Below are 19955 nucleotides of genomic sequence, written 5' to 3'. Positions count from 1 at the left end.
AGGAAGCATCAGGTTATGGATTTATAATATCTATAATAATTTTACATGAACATCAAAGAATGAATAACCATTTAAAGAATAGTGTACCACATATTATAAAGTTCTTCTACTGTATCTTTACACAAGTATGACATTATTCACGAATTATTTGTTATATTACGTCTTTCCTACTCACAGAAACTGAAACGATTAATTTAAGCCGCCTGTCCATACACAACACCATACATTGAACAAAGACAGCCATAGAACGATGGTCGGTGACACGGTTCTTAGACATTTACTACGGTTGTCTACACCGACTAACCAATGAACATTAAACCCACGATTACGTCACGAGAGTACAGTAATTTGAATCGTAATATGATTAATCGATATTTTTATGTCTTTGATGTATGGAAAATAGTAAAAATAGTTGTGAAATAAAGATGTTTAGTGGATTATAATACCTAATTATGGAAAACTGTTGATATTTAAGTGTTTTTGTACTTAAAATTAATCTGGACCGGTAGGTCACGTTTATCCAACGATTAATGCAAGATTTACAGAAATCTAGTACTTCAATCTCCATTCTACACTGAAAATTTGTTGCCTATACTGAATTTCCATCAACACTGGATTAATTAATACATACCGTCCTTAGCGTTCAGCTAGGATTATGTAAATTAGAATTACTTGTATAATTTACTGTAAAAATTTAAATAATAGGTAATAAATTTGACCACACTACAGCCAGTACCTGGCATTCTAAAATTTCATCAACATTATTATTACGTTAATACATAACGTAACGATAACGATGGCAGAAGAAGCATCGGAAGAAGGCATCGGAAAAAGACGAATTTCATGGCTGAAGAACCTGCGGGAATGGTTTCGATGCAGCTCAAAACAACTATTTAGAGCTACTGCCGCAAAAATTAAAATAGCTAAGATGATTGCCAACCTCCGTAGCGGAGATAGCACCTGAAGAAGAAGATAACGAAATTTTAACGTTTTAACATACCTTATAAACATCCTTATTTAAGCTCCTGCAATAGGTACGATGTACAACAATAATAAATAACTTTTCATAGATAATTCAAAATAACTTTTTACGAGAAACAATTCCAAAATTATACAAAAATACAAAACTACAAAATATAAAAATATAAGGTACACTAGTATATACATATATATGATAAATAATAACATAAATAATACACATACATACACAATACACTTTCAAAAATCAAAGATCATTACCGCAACAAATTTAGAAATGGTCTTGTGTACTCTTGTGACGTAAGTCAAACATTTTTAAGTTTCCACATCACAGTTGGAGTAGGCAACCGTAGTAAATGTCTAAGAGCCGTGGGTCGGTGATTGATTTTTTTTCTAACAATAATTGACAATTATTGTAAATTTTATATTAGTTGTAACCTCTAAATTGACATTTAGATATTTAAAAATTGCTAAAATCACGTCAATGGGGTAATATTAAATACTTTTTAAAGTTTTTTTTGTGTGTAAATTATGTTTGCTCCATGTTATTTAGCTTCTCTAAACGGATCCGTGCACTTACTCTTTTGGTTCCTTGCATTTTAGTCTTTTAGCGCATTTTTTGTTACTACATATTCTTTTTTGTAACGTTGTAACTAAGTCTACAGATGATCCCAAACCCTTTTTTCAGTGCGTCGTAGTTTGTCGAATTCGCTCTAACGCATTATTAATTCGTTGAAGGGTATTTCCGTATTAAAGCTACTTATAATTGGTTGACAATTACAATACTATTAATAGATAACCAATCCATGATGCGAATAAAGATAATTAGAAATAAAAGTAATCTATGGTGACAGTAGGTTTGACAATTTTAACGGATAAAATGACAATTGTAATACTGGGTTAGAAATTCAACGATATAAATATAATTATTTTATTTCATTGGTATATTCGGACATTGTGTAGTAAAGTTGTATCCTATATTTATTTATTTTTTCCTTAAAATATTTTAAATAATAATATTCTGGCAAATATTTATATAAAAATTAATATTTATTTAAACATAAATATAAATATCCTGATAACTATTCGCGACTTTCTTAAAATCTCATACATGACGTCAAAATTATTGATGCCCTGAAAAGAGGTTTTGGGATGATCCACAACAACTTAAATTTACCAACAACAGGAACATGATCTGACGACATATTTGCACCATATTTGCACAATATGTGTATTTGCTTGTTTTCAATAAAAATACTTTAATTTCTGATTAGAATGATTTAAATATTTATTGGCTGTAGATAATATTGGACAATCTATATGCCAATAAAAGAGAAGTATAAGAACACCCACAAGGAAGAACTTCCTGTATCTGACTGTATACCATTAATTACAAGTAAATTTAATGAACAATTTTTCTTGGTAAAAGGTATATTTATTTCAAAATCCTTAAAAGAGCCGCAAATATCACAACAAAACGTTTTCGCTCTCTAAAAAGAGCATCATCAGTGTTACAAGCCTAGCATGATGAGCTATCCAAAAATACAAAAGGCAACTTAGTTGCCTTTCACCTCTCTCAATGTGATGACCTAATTATTACCTAGCAAGCAACTCATGTACCACGTGGGAGTCATATGTTGCCCTAGGGCCTTATCCGTAGGGACTATATCCATCCTTTGGTTTCCTTAATTTATTTAATTATGTAAGACATTTTGTCAACTTTTGCAGAGTTTTAACCTTTGTATTTTTAGGTGTCTCAGCATGTTAGGCTTGTAACACTGATGATGCTCTTTTTAGAGAACGAAAACGTTTTGTTGTGATACTTGTGGCTCTTTCAAGGGTTTTTAAATAAATATACCTTTTACCAAGAAAAATTGTTCATTAATTTTACAAGTATAAAAACGTCCATTGTAATAGTAACCCTTTTCTAATTCTTATAGCGGACGTACGGTACACTCAGATGCAAAAAAACGCAATGGAGAAAATTTTGATCAAATTCAAAGTATTTAAATTTTTTTATTTTTAGCCCTATTTTGATGATTTTTTAGCACACTGTGTATAAATTTATAGATTTTAATTTGATATAGTCAGTTTTTGATAAAATTTTATATTTGACTTACTGTACGGGGTTAATTAAAACGTGATTTTTTATCCTAACTTTGAAACATCCTGTGGGATAATTCCGTGTGCGAATTTTCGTAAAACCTTATTTATCGGTTGCAACCATGTATCCTAATCATTGTGTTTTTTGTTTCATGTCAAAATATGCCTTGGTTCATTTTTTGGAGCCAAATGAATTTGCCACCCACAATTTAGGACTTTTTTAATTATGATTATTTTGGAGTTATTTTGTAATACGTCGAGGTGGCTTTGGTGACTGTTATCATTATGTCATATTGACACATTTTGTTTACCTATGATTAGCGTTACCAGGTGTCCCGATTTGCGCGGGACGTCCCGATTTTCAGGGGTCTGGGGACGCGTACCGATTTGTACCTGATCGGGACACCAAATGTCCCGATATTCACCCAAGAAAACTAATTTCAGGAGGATTTGCAGTGAATTTTATAACTATATTATAAAAACAAGGCACTCCTAAAAGCGGCAAAATCGAATGAAAAATATAATTTTAATAAAAATAAATAACTTACTTAATCTACGATTTTTTTTGTAATTCCGTCTGATTATTATTATTATGTAGGATTAAATACAGATTATAGAAACACCTTGTAGTCCAGTAAATGAACGGGAAATACGGCGATACCGTGTAGTTTTCAGGATCAACTCCGAATTGCATGAAACTTTGGACGGCTTGTGCCGTTGGTTGCTTTTACTCGGAGGGTGACAGTCACCCCTAGTTAGGGGTAAAAACCGCTCGTTTAAAATAAGTCCGGAGATGGATAAATTTACTAATTCTAAGCAATTTTAATTCTATAGAATTTTAACTTGCTTAATACTTTTCGAGTTATTCACGAATGAAAATGTTTATTTTTCGAAAAAAAAATCACGTTTTCAGGCGATTTTCACAAATAACTCAAAAAGTATGTATTTCATCGAAAAAAATATTCTTAGCGAAAATGTAGCATAATATAACAAAATGAAAAAAAAATTGTGGAACTTGTCAAGTCTATAGACCCAGCAAAAGCAAAGTTGTAGCTCATGAAAAATATGTTTTTATTCGTCAAATTCCAAATCAAATATTTCAACGTGAAATAAACAAGAAATGAAGCACTTTTCGGGAAAAATTAATTAAAGCTTTTGTAATAAAGCTTTATTTTTATGTTTTAAAAAAGTTTCTGGCATCAAAACTAAGCGAGTTATGCTCAAAATCAAGTTGACTCCTTTTTACTACTTGAGATTTTTAGTAGGTATCCCTAATATTTTTAAGTTATTTTGAAAAAAGGGCATTTTCCAATATTGTAGAATTTTTTTCTACTATAAAACCAATTTTTTATAAAACTAAGCACTCCCGACCGGTAAACCTTACAGATCGTATAAACAATACACATATAAAGTAAATGGTAAAGCGGTAACGATTAATTTTATTTACGGTTCTAAATAGGGGGAGATTTTCACGATTTTTTACCAAAAAAAGGAGCCAACTTTATTTTGAGCGTAACTCGCTTATTTTTAATGGTAGAGACTTTTATTTACTACTGGGCTATTGATGTTTATTTGTCCCGATCTACAACCCCAAATCCCGATTTGTTTTTGCTTATGTACCGATTAAAAACAAATCGGACCTGGCAACACTACCTATGATTGATCATAGTGGCTAGAGTACTATACACTCATCGCTCTACCATCCAAAGGGTAGTGGAACGTTTTATACGAACTGGAACAAACAAGCGTAAAGCAGTAAGTGGCAGGAAGCGCAAAACGACCGCTTTTGATGATCGTTTTATACGAGTCAACGCTTTGCGGGATTGTCATTTAACAGCGGAGCAAATAAGAAATCAGCTTCAAGGGGTTTGAGGCAATAATGTAAGTGTATTTACAGTTCGTCGAAGATTGCATGAATTTGACTACAATTTTCCAGGGAACATTTACATTGGAATTTAGGACAATGGAGAAATGGTCTTTTTACGAATGAGTTGAGATACTGTCTTCAGCGAATTTTAAAAATTTTAGCGAATCACGTAGTACCCTTTTCTCAATATAATATTGATATATATATATATATATATATATATATATATATATATATATATATATATATATATTGATATATTATATCGGCGATAATTTTCTATTAATATAAGATAATGCGCGACCGAACTCTGCAATATGTGTCACGCAATATTTAGAGAAAGTTGGTATAAATAAAATGAACTGGCCAGCGTGTTCGCCAGGTCTGAACCCAATAGAGCACCTTTGGGACATGCGCACCAGCCTCAATAACCAACTTGGCTTGGCTCTAGAAGAGGAATGGCAAAACATCCAGCAAGATGATATTCGCAACCTCATAGACAGCATGGGCCGACGTGTACAGGCAGTTATAGAGGCTAGGGGAGGCAACACAAAGTATTAAGTTATACAAAACATAATACTTAGAAGACATGGTTGCAACCAAAAAACAAGGTTTTACGAAAATCAGCTAACGGAATTATTCCACAGGATGTTTCAAAGGATAAAAAACCACCTGTCGATTAACACCGTATAATAAGTCAAATACAAAATTTTATTAAAAAACTCACTATACCAAATGAACATTTATAAATTTTTACACAGTGTGCTAAAAAAATCATCAAAATAGGGCTAAAAATAAAAAAACTGAAATACTTTGAATTTGACCAAAATTTTCTCCGTTGCGTTTTTTTGCATCTGAGTGTATTTAGGTTTATTTCCTAAACACGAATGGTGACGATGTGCAAAGATACAGTGGAAGAACATCAGCCACATCTTCAGTTATCATCTTTTTATAATCCGTATTGTCATCAAAGCAGTTTATAACACAATATGTTATAATATGTGTATATGTATATATCATGAAATCAATATCTTTTAGGCTTTCATTGCACCACCTGCGATAAAACATATAAATTAAAGAAATCTTTGGGAGATCACAAAAGAAAATATTGCCAGAAAGACCCACAGTTTGCCTGTCCATGTTGTCCATATAAAGCTAAGTTAAAAGGAACCCTTAAAAGACATATACTTAGAAGACACTAAGTTGTTAATCTACCATAACTCCCAATTTTATTTTGTATTTTTATTCGTGTTTAATATAGATTTTAAATCATATCAAAGTTTTTTATTATAATTTGTTTTTTTAAAAATTGTGCGTTTCGTTCTTTGATTCAATACAGCAATTTATTGTTTTTATGCTGTGTTGAAGCTAATTTAAAAAGGAGGCATTAATCTTGTCATTAGTTTTGTCTTTATCTTAAGGGCCCCATTCACGTTGAGATCGGTATCGATACATATATCGCGACAAGTTGCTATACAGGTATTACCATGAGATTGGTATCTGTTTCACTTGTAGACTTGTAGACGACGAAGATATTGAAATGTGATACTGATACAGCGATATTGAGATAGCCAAATACACTATGAGGTTTGTATCGCGATACTGGGCCTAGATTCCGTGCACTGTAGATATCTACATGTCGCTTTCTATCGATTTTTGAATATCAAAATATTTGAATTTTTAGCTTAAATTGAATTATTTTCTAGTTTTGCTAGGTTATACTCTAATTATTAAACTAGAGCAAAACTAGAAAATAATTCAATTAAAGCTAAAAATTCAAATATTTTGATATTCAAATATCGATAGAAAGCGACATGTAGATATCTACAGTGCACGGAATCTAGGCCCTGATTACTTAGAAATGTATCGACACTCTTTATTAACCGTTTGTGATATCTGATTTTAAAATATTTACACGGTGGAGTTTCTCACCCACCAGTTAATAATATCAGTATTACTCTTACTTCTTAAACAAGTGCAATAGAGTCATAGTGAATACGGCTACAAATAGACAAGCTTACATTTTTGGTTTCAATAAAGATTTTTCTATGCCAGTTTTGCATACATTTTCATATTTTTCATGGTCCAGGTGTAATTATTGTACACATACTGTGAACCACTCGCTGTTTTTATAAATCACTAATGTCAATCGTATATTATACCCTATTCCACGAACATACGCCTGTTTTGGATTACTTCGACAACAAATATTTTACTGTGCAAAATAAGAAGAACGAAAGTAAATTGCAAATTACATTGTTGTTTATTGGAATAATTATTACTTTCGTACTTCTTGTGTTGCACAGTAAAATATTCGTTGTCGAAGTAATCCAAAACAGGCGTATGTTCGTGGAATGGCCCATAGGAAATAATTTCGTGCTTATTGTAAATAACCATGCTCACTTTAATGTGATTCCTTAATTGGAGGGCCGTTTGTTCAGATCTGTTGCCTTTACCACGTAGTCTTGTTACTTCACATATTATAGACTAATGCTGCTTTGTAAACACAAAACGAAACGATTCCAACAATATATAAATTAGTACAACAACGTAGCTTGTCTTTCTCCTCTCTTTTGACTGATATCCTCAAGCTTCATAGGTGAATAGGTTTTCCATTCCTTTACACTCTCCAGTTTACCATAAATGTTTTATGATGAAATTAACTTTTAGGGTTTCATTGTGACACCTGCGATAAAATATATAAATTAAAGTCATCATTGAGAGAGCACAAAAGAAAAGAGTGCCAGAAAGAACCACAGTTCGCATATTCATATTGTTCCTATAAAGCTAAGTTAAAGGGAAACCTTAAAAGACATATACTTCTGAAACATCAGGTTTTGTAAAAAATCTACCATAACTCCCAATTTTATTTTGTATTTTTATTATGTTTAATATAGATTCAAAATCATATCAAAGTTTTTTATTATACAAAAGTTGAATGGGTTGCATATGCGAGTTCATTTTGGATAAGGTAAAAGACATACGCACTCGCAATCATTTATTGTTAACTCCCGACGACCGGTTTCGCTCTCTATAATATGCAGAGCATCTTCAGGTCAACGGTTACAAGTACAAGTAAACTAAATGCTACAAATAGAAACCAGAGTTCGAACAATGTCTGGTTGTAAAAGATGCTAAAAAGATTCATCAGATAAAGCCAATATTTAACAATATATATATATATATATATATATATATATATATATATATATATATATAAATTAAGACCACAGACAAATACAATGTATGCACACATACTGGCAGTAACAAACGCTCTTATATCCGCAAACACATGCAAATGTATGCAGTCTGTGATTATGCAATATTAACGTGTTGTACTTACATGTAGCTACAAGGGGCTCCTTCTATAGTCTTCAATAACATGATTTTTTGCTCAAATTATGCCAATGGGGATTTGATTGGATGTACGGAAAATGGAAAATGTTTTTTTTTCATCTTTTACAGCCAGACATTGTTCTAACTCTCGCTTTTATTTGTAGCATTTAGTTTACTTGTAACCGTTGACCTGAAGATATTCTAGAGAGCCTGCATATTATAGAGAGCGAAACCGGTCGTCGGGAGTTAACAATCAATGATTGCGAGTATGTCTATCTTTTACTTTATTTTTTATTATAATTTTGTTCTTAAAACATGTGTAGAAGATAATTTACAAAGGAGGCATAAAAATTGCCGTTAGTTTTGTCTCACCTTCGTCCTTGTGTTTGGTTTCACCGTTTCATACCATATGGATATTATAATGTTCCAATTATTCTGTTAATTCTACTTCTTTTTCTCTTAGTGACATTATACTCGTAATTCCAGGTATCCAGATTGTTATGTTTTCTTTCATTCTGTTTGTGTTTATATAAATATTGTATTTATTTGGGAGTACCCACAGTTGTTTGCAATGACAGTTACATTTTTACTTAAAAAAAATAGCGTTTCGACTTCCACTTCAAAAATCATTTTCAAAAAAACTAATAAACATTGTGTTTAAGAGTGTGTAACCACCAAGGTTGTTTAGGAGGTTATGTGTTGTCAAATTGAGGATAATATACTCGGCCATGGTGTTATAGGCTACAGCTATGCTTTGGCTAAAAAGATCCGAGGGTAGATGTTTTATGCCCTATGGTGCATCAATTTTTGATTATTATGTGTTTTCTGCATTATTCATATGTGTTTTATGTGGTTCTGTGTGTGGAAAGTTCATATTTGTATATTGTGTATTATCGTCGCCTCAAAGCAACAGTAGGATATGTAAAAAAAATGACTTTTCAAAACCATTTCAAATGATTGGAAATAAACCCTTCTGTTGAATGTAACACTAAGATAAATAAAAAGTGGAATTAGACCAATCAAGTTAGTAAAAAATAAGCCGTTTTCGGACATAATTGAAAAGACGAGGTTTGACAGTTGAAATGTGTAGTATGAGATATTACAAAAAGGCTACCATCTTGGGATTCATCAATTTTTTAGTGGAACATTTTTTAAATAAACAATCAAAACGTCAAACTTAGTTTTTTGCTCATAACTTAAAAACTTGTTTATTTAGAAATTTCACGTCCACAGGTAACTTTTTCAAAAAAAAAAGATACATTGAATGATATACACCAAATTAAAATCGGTTAATAAACAAAAAAGTTATTGCAAAACGGACGACAAAATCACTGTTTTTGAATATTGTTAATAACAATTTTATTGTTTATTAAAATATGTTTAAATATACCTAAACTTGAGGGCATTATAGTGTTTGAATGGTGTGCAAAAAATGGTCTAGATCTCTTAAATAGTTTTTGCAAAATTTAATTTGTTTATAAAATTTTTTGAAAAAAGAGCTAAGTTCTGAGGCTGGTCCAGTTAATATGGCTGAATGTATCTCAATAATCAGGGACACATTTCCTTCGCTAAGATGTATACTAATACCCTATGAAAAAAAAAGTAAAAAACATTACATGTACGTACACAAAATTATTTGTTAATTAATAGCAGTTTTTAAGCTTATAAACAATTACAATAATTTCGTAGAAATTAGGTCAAATTAAATGGCAATAAAAAATACTGAAAGATGGTTAAAATACACAACTTCTAAAAAAAATTTTTAGGTCCTATGACCCTTGGGGTCTGAGATAGCCCCTTTTTTTGAAAAAATCACTGTTACGTTAATTAACAACACTAAGATCTGAAATTAACCAATCTTTTATAAGAAAAGTCAAAGTTTTTAACAAAGTTTTTTGCAAGAAAAAATGTTAAAAATTGTTTAAACAGTATTGTTATAAAGAAAGAGTATTTTGCGTTCCGATTAAAGTAAAAAAAAAAATGATGGGCGCAGCCGAATGAGAATATATTCGCGGACTAGCATTCGCTAGCGCTAGACCGTTGCAGCCCATTTTTAACATTGACAGTATACCGGATTTGAAGCTTAATATTATATTTATATATTTTGGTAGAAACTTGAATTTTATGAATATTATTATGTTGTACATTTATTTAGTAAAATTATATTTTGAATAAATAAATTTAAAAAATAACAATAAAAAGGCCACAAAGTCAAAATATGCAACAGAAAAAAAGTTACGCGACCTTATAGACGAGTGGTACTCCCCCCAAAAAAAAACGCTCATTTCTCGAGATATCAACCACGGTGTGGTGAAAGGCTAATTTTGGTCTTACTTTATACTTTTTATGGTGCTGAAAACGAAAATGAGTTTTATTTTGAATTTTAGATGGGGAAACATTGTCAAAATCGCAATTTTACCCTAAAAATAAAAAAAATGAAATCACGTTTTTCTTAAAATTAAAAGTTACACCACTTTTTTTCTATAAAACATTTTGTTCTCTGTACTCTAGATTTTAAATTAAAATTAATTAAACAGCTAAATTTCAAATTTTGTTACTCAACTTTTGCGATTAAACTTTGCAATTCAAGAATCTGCACCTTTTACTTCAAACAATTTATAACTTTCTTTATGGCAAGACAGAAATATTGAAGCAGGTCCCATTGTCTTCAGAAAGGTGAGAAATATATACTATAAAAATATCAGAAAAAAATTTTACAATGGAACAGAGTTGTAGCAAATTAAACTCAAAAAAACGTGATTTTTTTTTATTTTTAGGTTAAAGTTGCGATTTTGATAATGTTTCCCCACGTAAAATTCAAAACAACCCTAATTTTAGTTTTCAGCACCATAAAAAATATAAAGTATAACCAAAATTAGTATCAGTATCTCGAGAAATAAGCTTTTTTGAGGTGTGCCGCTCGTCTATAAAGTCACATAACATTTTTCCTATTGCATATTTTAAATTAAATTTTTTTGGAAAACTTCTTCATGAATTATATTTTATTTCTGTGTTAATTAAAATTATAAACTAAAAAGTTTGTCACTCAACTTTTTTAAGTAAACATGAAACTAACGAAATCTGACTACAAAATGTTTAAAAATTAACAACTTCTCTTTTAACGTGTTGAGTCATTTTGGACAAATCTCATTGTTATTTAAATGCTTCAAAGATAACACAGTAAAATTTTCAAAAGGAAATATTTACAGCGACCAAAAATATAGTGCGTTAAAATTGAAAAATCATCAAAATTTATTTTTCGCATTTTTGCATAAAATTTGATTTTTGAACATGTTCCATTAATTCTAGAAAAAGGTTAACTCCATATTCGGATTCAGAGACCTCGAAAACATAAGGAATGACAAAAATTTGTCATTCACCTTAAAGTGGATTTTTGTGGTCGGGATAACGTAATTTTAATAGTTAATGCCGCATGCCGGTCACCAACCGCGCCCACTATTCAGTCAGTCGACTACGCCCGCTATTTTTTACTTTAGTCGGAACGCAAAATACTCTGTGTTTATAACACTCCTATTTAAACGATTTTTAACATTTTTTCTTACTAAAAACTTTGTTAAAAACTTTGACTTTTCTTATAAAAGATTGGTTAATTTCAGTTCTTAGTGTTGTTAATTAACGTAACAGTGATTTTTTCAAAAAAAGGGGCTATCTCAGACCCCAAGGGTCGTAGGATCTAAATTTTTTTTTGAAAGTTGTGTATTTTAATTAACTTTCCGTATTTTTATTGCCATTTAATTTGATCTAATTTCTACGAAATTATTGTAATTGTTTATAAGCTTAAAAACTGCTATTTATTAACAAATAATTTTGTGTACGTATATGTATTTTTTTTTACTTTTTTTTTTATAATCTGTTAGTATACATCTTAACGAAGGAAATGAGCCCCGGATTATTGAGATACATTCAGCCATATTAACTGGACCAGCCTCAGAAATTAGCTCGTTTTTCAAAAAATTTTATAAACAAATTCAATTTTACGAAAACTATTTAACAGATCTGGACCATTTTTTGCACACCATTCAAACACCATAGTGCCCTCAATTTTGGGTATATTAAAACGTATTTTAACAAACAATAAAATTGTTATTAACTATATTCAAAAACAGTGATTTTGTCCTCCGTTTTGCAATAACTTTTTTGTTTATTAACCGATTTTTATTTAACGTATCTCATTCGATGTATCTTTTTTTTCTGAGAAAGTTACCTGTGGACGTCAAATTTCTAAATAAACAAGTTTTTAAGTTATGAGTAAAAAACTAATTTTGACGTTTTGATTGTTGATTTAAAAAATGTTCCACTAAAAAATTGATGAATCCAAAGATGGTAGTCTTTTTGTAATACCTCATACTACACATTTCAACTGTCAAACCTCGTCTTTTCCGTTATGTCTAGTAAAAACCTAACTTGATTGGCCTAAATACTTTTTTCACAATATTACATATCCTTGTGTAGCTTAATTCTCTTTAACTCATATGCTATAATGTAACACTAAGACAACATACATATCCGACTGTTGTATTTTGTCGTTTACTAATTTTGGTCACAAAATATTAATGCAACACTAAGTTATCTTACGTACATCCTACTGTTAATGTAGTTATTGCCGAATTGCGAATATTTGTCTTTGTTTATATTAAACGGCTTACATCCACAATATTTATTATCTTCAGAAATCTTACCACAGTTCTACTATTACACTCATATTAAAAGTTGTATTGTGAGAATAAAAATAAATAATTCAGCCAATTTAAGTTATAAAAAATCTAGTAGAAGTCAATATTTAGTATATTGTATTGAAAAGGAAAGAACTAAAATACTTAAAAATGGTCCAATTTATGTTCCGTCTGAATTGGCCACCATTGCTAAGTCAGCTAAAAAGAAAGGTGAGCCATATGAAGTTACTGAGATGCCAACTGAAGAATTTTTTGATTGGAAAAAAATAGCCAAAGACATGGGAGCGAACTTTAATGTTAACGAAAAAGGCCAAAAAGTTTTAATCAACGACATCAAATGGATTAAAGTCAAGAAAGGCGAACCAGGAAAAATTGTCTATAAGACTTCATTCAAACAGGAAGAATTTGATGTTATCAATATTACCAAAAAGTTAAGAAGCCAGAGAGAAAAGCCAACTTTAATTCTTGCCTATGAGCAAGCACCACCGATACCGATTAAAAAAAAGAATGATTTAATGAGTTTGTGCAACGATAACTTAATACCAAAGAGACACCATAATTTTTTCACATCGTTATCTGCATCCGATGTGACCACAACTAATTCTGATTAATTTTTCATTCTCTTTTGTTTGTCATTTTCGTTGTCAAGTTTTAAAATTGCCGGAAAACATGTATACTGAGTTTATAATTTATCTAATAAAATGTTTGAACAACAAAATTGTTTCGTTTTTTGTAATAAAATGTGTAAAATTTTAAACAAAACTTCGGTACAATATAAGTTTATACAGTGAGGACGTTTGAGTTGGAATAAATTCATTATCTCGAGAAGGGGGTGAATTTGGAGAGAAATCCTGAGAGAGTTAGATTTTTATTTTTAAATTATGACTTTTTGCCATATACATCATACTACTGACGTCATCCATCTGGTTGTGATGACGTAATCAATGATTTTTTTAAATGGGAGTAGGGGTTGTGTTATAGCTCATTTGAAAGTCTATTTAATTCTCTATTCAGCAATGTAAATATTAACATATTTATTTATACAGTGTGTTCAAAAAATATTTTTTTATTAAATTATTTGACACAAAAAGAAGAATGTAAGCAATTTATTTAATTAAAAATACATTTTACTGCTGTCAGAAAAACAGGTGATAATGTTTATCTCAAAAATAAACATTACTTTTCGCTAAAATTCAATGTTCAAGCTGCTAATAGACAGGTGGATGGCAGATTTAACATTGAATTTAAGCGAAAAACAATGTTTATTTATGAAATAAACATTTCTTTTTGTTTTCTGACCGCACTCAAATGTATTTTAAAGTAAATGAATTACATACACTCTTCTTTTTGTCTCAATTAATTTAATAAACAAAATTTTCTTTGGGCACTCTGTATAAATATTTATGTTAACGTTTATATTAATGAATAGAGAATTAAATAACCTTTCAAATGATGGCAGGATGGATAATGAACTAAGGACGACAACCCCCTGGGAGGATGTACCGGGTGTCCCAATAAGAATGGCTCTCGGCCATATCTCAGGAACCGTTTATAGTAGAGCTTTGAAATAAAAAATTTTATAACAAAAGTTGCCTCAGGAAAAGCCTGGAAATTATTTTCATAATTGTGGGACCACCGCTAGAGGGCGTAATTGAATATCAAAAATTAAAAAATCTGTTTTGGATTACTTCGACAACAAATATTTTACTGTGCAAAATAAGAAGAACGAAAGTAAATTGCAAATTACATTGTTGTTTATTGGAATAATTATTACTTTCGTACTTCTTATGTTGCACAGTAAAATATTCGTTGTCGAAGTAATCCAAAACAGGCGTATGTTCGTGGAATGGCCCATAGGAAATAATTTCGTGCTTATTGTAAATAACCATGCTCACTTTAATGTGATTCCTTAATTGGAGGGCCGTTTGTTCAGATCTGTTGCCTTTACCACGTAGTCTTGTTACTTCACATATTATAGACTAATGCTGCTTTGTAAACACAAAACGAAACGATTCCAACAATATATAAATTAGTACAACAACGTAGCTTGTCTTTCTCCTCTCTTTTGACTGATATCCTCAAGCTTCATAGGTGAATAGGTTTTCCATTCCTTTACACTCTCCAGTTTACCATAAATGTTTTATGATGAAATTAACTTTTAGGGTTTCATTGTGACACCTGCGATAAAATATATAAATTAAAGTCATCATTGAGAGAGCACAAAAGAAAAGAGTGCCAGAAAGAACCACAGTTCGCATGTTCATATTGTTCCTATAAAGCTAAGTTAAAGGGAAACCTTAAAAGACATATACTTCTGAAACATCAGGTTTTGTAAAAAATCTACCATAACTCCCAATTTTATTTTGTATTTTTATTATGTTTAATATAGATTCAAAATCATATCAAAGTTTTTTATTATACAAAAGTTGAATGGGTTGCATATGCGAGTTCATTTTGGATAAGGTAAAAGACATACGCACTCGCAATCATTTATTGTTAACTCCCGACGACCGGTTTCGCTCTCTATAATATGCAGAGCATCTTCAGGTCAACGGTTACAAGTACAAGTAAACTAAATGCTACAAATAGAAACCAGAGTTCGAACAATGTCTGGTTGTAAAAGATGCTAAAAAGATTCATCAGATAAAGCCAATATTTAACAATATATATATATATATAAATTAAGACCACAGACAAATACAATGTATGCACACATACTGGCAGTAACAAACGCTCTTATATCCGCAAACACATGCAAATGTATGCAGTCTGTGATTATGCAATATTAACGTGTTGTACTTACATGTAGCTACAAGGGGCTCCTTCTATAGTCTTCAATAACATGATTTTTTGCTCAAATTATGCCAATGGGGATTTGATTGGATGTACGGAAAATGGAAAATGTTTTTTTTTCATCTTTTACAGCCAGACATTGTTCTAACTCTCGCTTTTATTTGTAGCATTTAGTTTACTTGTAACCGTTGACCTGAAGATATTCTAGAGAGCCTGCATATTATAGAGAGCGAAACCGGTCGTCGGGAGTTAACAATCAATGATTGCGAGTATGTCTATCTTTTACTTTATTTTTTATTATAATTTTGTTCTTAAAACATGTGTAGAAGATAATTTACAAAGGAGGCATAAAAATTGCCGTTAGTTTTGTCTCACCTTCGTCCTTGTGTTTGGTTTCACCGTTTCATACCATATGGATATTATAATGTTCCAATTATTCTGTTAATTCTACTTCTTTTTCTCTTAGTGACATTATACTCGTAATTCCAGGTATCCAGATTGTTATGTTTTCTTTCATTCTGTTTGTGTTTATATAAATATTGTATTTATTTGGGAGTACCCACAGTTGTTTGCAATGACAGTTACATTTTTACTTAAAAAAAATAGCGTTTCGACTTCCACTTCAAAAATCATTTTCAAAAAAAACTAATAAACATTGTGTTTAAGAGTGTGTAACCACCAAGGTTGTTTAGGAGGTTATGTGTTGTCAAATTGAGGATAATATACCTGGAGGATTTAATGAGGAGGATAATATGAGGATTTTTATTTAACGTATCTCATTCGATGTATCTTTTTTTTCTGAGAAAGTTACCTGTGGACGTCAAATTTCTAAATAAACAAGTTTTTAAGTTATGAGTAAAAAACTAATTTTGACGTTTTGATTGTTGATTTAAAAAATGTTCCACTAAAAAATTGATGAATCCAAAGATGGTAGTCTTTTTGTAATATCTCATACTACACATTTCAACTGTCAAACCTCGTCTTTTCCGTTATGTCTAGTAAAAACCTAACTTGATTGGCCTAAATACTTTTTTCACAATATTACATATCCTTGTGTAGCTTAATTCTCTTTAACTCATATGCTATAATGTAACACTAAGACAACATACATATCCGACTGTTGTATTTTGTCGTTTACTAATTTTGGTCACAAAATATTAATGCAACACTAAGTTATCTTACGTACATCCTACTGTTAATGTAGTTATTGCCGAATTGCGAATATTTGTCTTTGTTTATATTAAACGGCTTACATCCACAATATTTATTATCTTCAGAAATCTTACCACAGTTCTACTATTACACTCATATTAAAAGTTGTATTGTGAGAATAAAAATAAATAATTCAGCCAATTTAAGTTATAAAAAATCTAGTAGAAGTCAATATTTAGTATATTGTATTGAAAAGGAAAGAACTAAAATACTTAAAAATGGTCCAATTTATGTTCCGTCTGAATTGGCCACCATTGCTAAGTCAGCTAAAAAGAAAGGTGAGCCATATGAAGTTACTGAGATGCCAACTGAAGAATTTTTTGATTGGAAAAAAATAGCCAAAGACATGGGAGCGAACTTTAATGTTAACGAAAAAGGCCAAAAAGTTTTAATCAACGACATCAAATGGATTAAAGTCAAGAAAGGCGAACCAGGAAAAATTGTCTATAAGACTTCATTCAAACAGGAAGAATTTGATGTTATCAATATTACCAAAAAGTTAAGAAGCCAGAGAGAAAAGCCAACTTTAATTCTTGCCTATGAGCAAGCACCACCGATACCGATTAAAAAAAAGAATGATTTAATGAGTTTGTGCAACGATAACTTAATACCAAAGAGACACCATAATTTTTTCACATCGTTATCTGCATCCGATGTGACCACAACTAATTCTGATTAATTTTTCATTCTCTTTTGTTTGTCATTTTCGTTGTCAAGTTTTAAAATTGCCGGAAAACATGTATACTGAGTTTATAATTTATCTAATAAAATGTTTGAACAACAAAATTGTTTCGTTTTTTGTAATAAAATGTGTAAAATTTTAAACAAAACTTCGGTACAATATAAGTTTATACAGTGAGGACGTTTGAGTTGGAATAAATTCATTATCTCGAGAAGGGGGTGAATTTGGAGAGAAATCCTGAGAGAGTTAGATTTTTATTTTTAAATTATGACTTTTTGCCATATACATCATACTACTGACGTCATCCATCTGGTTGTGATGACGTAATCAATGATTTTTTTAAATGGGAGTAGGGGTTGTGTTATAGCTCATTTGAAAGTCTATTTAATTCTCTATTCAGCAATGTAAATATTAACATATTTATTTATACAGTGTGTTCAAAAAATATTTTTTTATTAAATTATTTGACACAAAAAGAAGAATGTAAGCAATTTATTTAATTAAAAATACATTTTACTGCTGTCAGAAAAACAGGTGATAATGTTTATCTCAAAAATAAACATTACTTTTCGCTAAAATTCAATGTTCAAGCTGCTAATAGACAGGTGGATGGCAGATTTAACATTGAATTTAAGCGAAAAACAATGTTTATTTATGAAATAAACATTTCTTTTTGTTTTCTGACCGCACTCAAATGTATTTTAAAGTAAATGAATTACATACACTCTTCTTTTTGTCTCAATTAATTTAATAAACAAAATTTTCTTTGGGCACTCTGTATAAATATTTATGTTAACGTTTATATTAATGAATAGAGAATTAAATAACCTTTCAAATGATGGCAGGATGGATAATGAACTAAGGACGACAACCCCCTGGGAGGATGTACCGGGTGTCCCAATAAGAATGGCTCTCGGCCATATCTCAGGAACCGTTTATAGTAGAGCTTTGAAATAAAAAATTTTATAACAAAAGTTGCCTCAGGAAAAGCCTGGAAATTATTTTCATAATTGTGGGACCACCGCTAGAGGGCGTAATTGAATATCAAAAATTAAAAAATCTAAATTTTACAAAATTTTCGTAATGAAGGGGCACTGGAAATCCGATCGTCGTATTATTCATAAAATTCTACGCATATTTGATTTGACAAGTTTAGGTCTACCTTTGGAAATAGAGGTGGGGGTGAGTGGGAACCTTGTTATGAAAAACTGGCTGTGAGTCCGGTTCTGCTTAATCAAATTTTGCAAACTTGGTCTTGTTGAAGACAGATCTTTTTAGTCAATGTAAAAGTTATGATTTCGAACCAACTTACTGAGTAATATGCCAGCTAGAAGTCGTTATTTAATTTTTTTCAGAAATCTAGTGTTCCTTGGAAAATATTAAATACAAACATGCATTTTTAATACCATATTACAAAATTAGACAAAATTAGCAACAGAATAGCGAAAACCGCATGTTAATACCTTTTTTCTATCTCGAGATATCTTACAACACGTGTAAATTTAAAAACATAACTGTTACTGTCACTGGTAAACGAAATTCATTAAAAGTAGTGTGCTATGGAAACAACAAAGAAACATTTTCCAGCTATCAACGTATATTAGGTCTTTTCAACGCTTCTCATTTGTTTCGAGCCTCGTTCATATCTCGTATATTAATATTATACACGGATTATACGGCATATGACAGAGGCTCGAAACAAATGAGAAGCGTTGAAAAGCCCTATTACAAAGAAATAAAAACAACTATTTAGTGATGACATAAACGTTCAAATTTTTGCCCATCATTTTCGTTGCAAACATTTACTCTTTCAAGAGTAGATTGAACAGCAGTCTCAATTTCTGCTCTCGATATGCTTTGAATGGCGTTTAGTATTCTCTGGATAATGTATTCTAGAGTAGTGTATGATGGGCAACAATTTGAATATTTAGGTCGTCACTAAGTAGTTCTTTTTGTTCTGTGTTATGTTTAATTTTAATAGTATTGTTTCTCTTTATATTGTTGTTTTAATTAATTATATTTTTATACGTTGACATCTGGAAAATGTTATTTTGTTTTTTTCCACAGCACACTACTTTTCATTAACTTAGTTTACCGGTGATAGTAACAGTTATGTATAAAATTTACACGTTTCTCGAGATATCTTGAGATAGAAAAAAGATATCGACATGCGGTTTTCGCTATTCTATTGCTAATTTAATCTAATTTTATAAAGTATGTTTAAAAATGCATACTTGTATTTAATATTTTCCAAAGAAAACTAGATTTCTGAAAAAAATTAAATAACGCC

At 30.6% G+C, this 19955-nt stretch overlaps 1 protein-coding gene across 1 annotated transcript in view; it reads left to right on the top strand.

Moving 5' to 3' along the window:
• Nucleotides 1-19955, top strand: part of LOC126882527 (zinc finger protein 43-like) — a 79353-nt gene that overhangs the window by 5063 nt on the left and 54335 nt on the right. Inside the window, exons 2-5 of the mRNA XM_050647494.1 lie at nucleotides 5987-6147; nucleotides 13107-13497; nucleotides 15141-15304; nucleotides 17180-17570. Coding sequence (XP_050503451.1) covers nucleotides 5987-6147; nucleotides 13107-13497; nucleotides 15141-15304; nucleotides 17180-17570 — 1107 coding nt within the window. The remainder of the gene's footprint in view (nucleotides 1-5986; nucleotides 6148-13106; nucleotides 13498-15140; nucleotides 15305-17179; nucleotides 17571-19955) is intronic.

Source organism: Diabrotica virgifera, chromosome 3 (assembly GCF_917563875.1).
Source record: "Diabrotica virgifera virgifera chromosome 3, PGI_DIABVI_V3a".
NCBI classification, from domain to species: Eukaryota; Metazoa; Arthropoda; class Insecta; order Coleoptera; family Chrysomelidae; genus Diabrotica; species Diabrotica virgifera.
This window is presented reverse-complemented; position numbering and strand designations above follow the sequence as displayed.